Below are 4969 nucleotides of genomic sequence, written 5' to 3'. Positions count from 1 at the left end.
TCAGCTCTGTGACAGCTTTGCTTCATTCCTGTTCTGTGCATCGTAACTTTCTTAAGGAAAGTGTTAAATCTCTTTCCTTGAGCTGCCTTGTAATTAAATGTGACTGAACGGTGTTTGTTTGTACCTCTAAACGTTTAAATTGTGCATGCCTCATTTCATTATGTAAACCCATTGCACCATTGCATTGCTCTGATACAGTACAACTGCCCAAAAGATAAGATTTAACTCTATGGGGAAAGACGGCATTGGTAATCCCACAGATTTAACTCTATGGGAAAAGACTGCATTGGTAATCCCACAGAAGTAGCCACGCTAACAAGTAAATAAAGAGCTGGCAAGTGACAACACCTAAGAGCTAACTGACCATTACATATCTGAGAATTATGTTGAATATAATGGCAATGACAAATTAGTTGTGCTTTTTTGATGGTGGAAGCTCGTCTATGCAATATGTATGTCATTAAAGCAGCCATAACCATCATCAGCTTTTAAAAACCCTTACCCTCTTGCTAATAACTTGTGAAGAGCTCGGTTTTGACTGCTGGCGCCAGTTGACATTCTTCCTAGTTTATGCTGACCTGGTAAACCTTAGGGAAAGTTCGCTCTGCTGTGCAACATAGGATCTTATTTTAGTTCAGTGTAAGTTTGTCTGATATATATATATATATATATATAACATATAAAACCGAATGAATCTCAAGAAATGCCCGACAGTCGGATGAATTTAATTTAGAGGTACCAGTATGTTCATGAAACAAATCACACACTCGAAGGTAATTAGCAAACACTCATGTGGTGCATGTTCTGCTAATTACGAACCCATCGGTCTTAATGTGATCTGTCTGTTTATGCGCCAGTCTTCAAAGACAGCGACTCACTGTTGTTCCCCGCGTCTTCAATAGTTCGTGACTGAAGTGTTCAATATCTATGCTTGACATATCTTTGTTTATACATTAATGTGAAACCATGTTTCAATCACGTTTTATATAAATCCATTCGCTGAGTGAGTAGTTTGTAAAAGTACTCATTTTAAATGGCGTTTCTGGTGATTTTCTTAAGGCCTGTAATTTTGTGCTTTTTACTAAGTAGTAAGTACAAAGGGGTAAATGAGTTAACTGGCTCTCCAATAGAATTTTTCTTGCCGAAATTATTATGCTTTCGAGCTTAAATTCGCCCACCCTTTTTGCACTGGTAAGCAGGTAGCTTGGCAGCCAGAGAAACAGCAAGGGTACGCAGGCATGTTTACACCACTGAGTAGAGGTGAGCAGGTTTGTTTACACGAGCAGAGTTTGGATGACCAGTCCCAGTGTCAACCGCTGCTCAGCTAGCGCACGTCTGACACGACTCGGACATGTGCAAAACGTGGAGAACCTGATAGTCAGGCAAACTCACTGTTGTACAGTTGTGGTCCCTGATTTGAAATTCCCTGCGGGGGCTGGGGGAAGTGCCTATTCTATCAGATGAGCAAGTCTTGGTTTCACAATTTTTCTAAAGAATTTTCGACTAAGTGAAAATGATGTCCTATTATGCTACGCGATGTTCCAAACGGCAAGTTTTCCGAGGCTTCATTTACCAGGCTTACTGAGGTGCAGCCATATACGCTGCCTTTCACAAACACATGAAGATTCCATATTTACTCACTCTTGCCCTAGACAGAATTAGCTGCGATGAAATATTGTAAACGCACTCTTGCTCCACAGAGGGGGTGCGACTGGACGTGATATTCTATTCCATGTTTTGCATGATCCTAGATCCAGACTTTTGTCTCCTAGGAGTCAAGGTTTGCTTTGCTCCGCCCCTTGCTGATTGTATATGAGTGCTGGCCGAACTCAGTAGTGTTGCAGTCTTTTTATTTTTTTACAATGTGCAAGAGAACTGGAAGTGTATCGTCTCGGTTTTAAAAAGACACTCACTGCTCCCTGCCTTGGACTACAGACTGTGGACACTTGCTGGGATTGTTAGTCACTTTCTCTATCGGCAACAGCAGACTCTACCAAGGAGGTAAAGGACATAAAGTTGGGAGGTTTCTGCTTAAAACGAGATTCTACCGTTCGGAGTTTTACATGCACAAATCAGTACGCATGTGTGAAAATCATGCAGATTGTTAACATCCAGCATACTTCATTTCAGCTGTTGAAATCTGTTTGAAATTTTGAAACTGGGCATAAGCTCATACTGTTGAAGTGGTAATGACTGGTTGTTACATGTAGGAAGGAGTTCGTTCGTTATGATAGCTTTGAGCATAAACTTTGTCGTTGTTACAAGTTTGTCGCCACATATTTTGTTCACGGATGCAGGTGTGTACTCCTGGAATTCTGTTGCAGACTAATGGATTCTTTTTAATTGGTTGTTGACAGGGGAATGGTAGACCGCATGATGGCAATGAACCATGGACGATTCCCTGACACTGTCAATGGTCTTCACCACCATCACCCCGCGCGCAGAATGGGGATGGGACAATTCTCCAGCCAGCTTCACCATCAACAGCAACAACAGCAGCAGCACGGGTACAACACTTTAATGGGAGAGCATATGCATTTCGGAGGCGGGAATGTAAATGGTAACCATGGAATTCGGCATTCGGTGGGCACAGGGAATGTAAATGGAGGACACTCGAATGGTAACTTGGCTCCCCCGGCGCGCTACAACTCTCAATTTGTCGGACCCACAGTGAGCAGCCAAGGGCAGCTCGCGGCAAGCATGCAGCTGCAGAAACTTAACACGCAGTACTACAACCATCACACGCATTCGTCGCATCACCATTACATGCACGAGCTGCAAAATCCAAGCAGTCATCAGTTAAACGGGACAGGACAGTCGTTTCGAGACGGTAACGCTAAACACAACACCTCCAGCATGCCTCCGCCAGCGCATCATTTGCCTGCAGCAATGCTGCCCCCCAACGTCATTGACACGGATTTTATTGACGAGGAGGTCCTTATGTCATTGGTGATTGAGATGGGTTTGGACCGAATTAAAGAACTGCCTGAGCTCTGGCTGGGACAGAATGAATTTGACTTCATGACGGACCTTGTATGTAAGCAGCAGCCAAGCCGAGTGAGCTGCTGATCTCACCAAGTGGACTTATCTTTTCTTCCTAGAAAAGTGACTGAAAAAAATTCTCCTTTTCTTCCTAGATCCATGTGTCAAAAGGATTGGTCTACACAGTACATTATGTCACACTGGGAGCCATGTAACTTCGACGTTACACATTCTTCCTCTGTTCAGGGGTATTTTTCAAATTTAGCGACACAGAATTGTTTTTCACACGGTACGTCTCAGCAGTCTCATGATGAGTGATAGTCTGGAAAAACCCTCATTGTCATGCTATGCATTACTCCATAAGCAAATGATGGTAAATGAGGAAAATTATCAAAGCTTAGAATATCAGAGATCTGCCTGCTTGAGTTGTGCCTGTGAAAACAGAACAAATCCCACTTTGCTTTTGTTCCAGTGTGTATTTTTATTTCCTCGGTCATTCAGTCAGTTTGAAAGAATGACCATGAATAATTTAAGAGTTCAGTGGACACATACTCTAAATTCTGTGAGTGATGTTGAAGTTTTCTTGTAGACAAGTACTGTGTATTTCCATACAATAATATACTGTATACTTTAATGGCCACATAGTTACCAGATATCTGTGCTTTTCAATGATTTATCCAATCATGAATGGAAAACTCGACTTATTATTTTATTCTGTTCACCACAAAGCTGTTGAAATATTGATTACAATTTCACCAGAATTCTTTCCCTCCATAATGCTGTAGCTTAGTGTATGCTACAAAAAAAATGTAAACAATCTTAAACAACAGCAGGAGTGATGTGTGTGCAGACGTTTGCTTTCTTCATGCTCAGACGAGCTGTCATGTTTGTGTTTAAAAAAAAAAGAAAAAAAGGGGAGGGCTCGAAAAGAGAGATGAGAGGGGAAATTATCTTCAGTAGAAAGTGGAGATAGAGTTCTCCTCTCTGGGATATCAAGCAGTCTGGACAGTGAGGTGCACTGTGAAGTGTGTGGAATGTTGTGAAAGAACAGAGGAAGAAGGGATGTCATAGTGCAATGTTGCTTAAGGATGGAAAACATATGAAGGTCAATATGAGATATTGTGACAGGCTAGGGAAAGTAGGAATATCATTTAACTGGAATTCTCTGCATTTCTCAGAATATTACCACCACTGTGCTTAATTAGTATGCGATACAGGGCAATACTACTGTGTTGAGGCTTTCTAGGAAAGTTTGACAGTATTTTTGTACATTTTTTAGACAAATGTTAATTTATTATATTTTAATTTGCAAACATGAATAAAGTGGCAGAGGTGCATTATGGAAATGGCCGCGTTGTCCACATTTGGGTGTCAACATTTCTGAAGAAGGTCTGTATTAGCATCAAATATCATGGCTGCAGCATGTAATGTTGGCAAGCGAGAGGAAATCGTTTGCTGACCACAACTAATTAGTTGTAACACCATAATAATATAATCAGATATTGATTTATGGAAAGAAGGTTGTTTTGTCAATATTTTAGATACTCCTGACTGTAATAGTGTGATTAAGGCTTCAGGTCTCATGTATGCCACAGAATAAAGACCTGTTATTGAAATTACACTCAGTCTAGCCAATTAGTCACTGATAAATCTCACTTATTACACGAGAGTGATGTCATACACCCATCTCTCTCTCTTTCCGTGTCTGTTGGTCATACTGAGGTCATCAACCTACTTTTCGATAATTCCATAATAAAGTTATGAGATGCAATCGTGGTCATTAGCCCGTTCCCACTTTACAAATACAGAATATTGTGTCTACTTATTGAACTATCCCTAATTCTTAAAAAAAAAAAAAAAAACCTGCACATTATGTGCACAGATGACATGTAGGTGAGCAGAGCCAAGGTGAGTTTGTCCTGTGGTGGACCTGAGAGTTCTGGAGATGATACAGTGCTAAACAGACAGACATGTCTGCCCCTCAGAT

The 4969-nt window shown here is 41.1% G+C and overlaps 1 protein-coding gene across 1 annotated transcript; it reads left to right on the top strand.

The window, feature by feature from the left end:
* Positions 1-1863: 1863 nt before the first annotated feature.
* On the top strand, positions 1864-4547 carry cited2 (Cbp/p300-interacting transactivator, with Glu/Asp-rich carboxy-terminal domain, 2). Its single transcript, XM_030772481.1, has 2 exons — positions 1864-2001; positions 2358-4547. Exon 2 carries the CDS (start codon positions 2362-2364, stop codon positions 3067-3069), a length of 708 nt encoding a protein of 235 aa, XP_030628341.1. The 5' UTR covers positions 1864-2001; positions 2358-2361; the 3' UTR covers positions 3070-4547.
* Positions 4548-4969: the final 422 nt, after the last annotated feature.

This window comes from Chanos chanos, chromosome 4, assembly GCF_902362185.1.
Source record: "Chanos chanos chromosome 4, fChaCha1.1, whole genome shotgun sequence".
In the NCBI taxonomy this organism is placed as follows: Eukaryota; Metazoa; Chordata; class Actinopteri; order Gonorynchiformes; family Chanidae; genus Chanos; species Chanos chanos.
The sequence above is the reverse complement of the archived record's forward strand: the minus strand, read 5'-3'. Positions and strand labels throughout refer to the sequence as shown.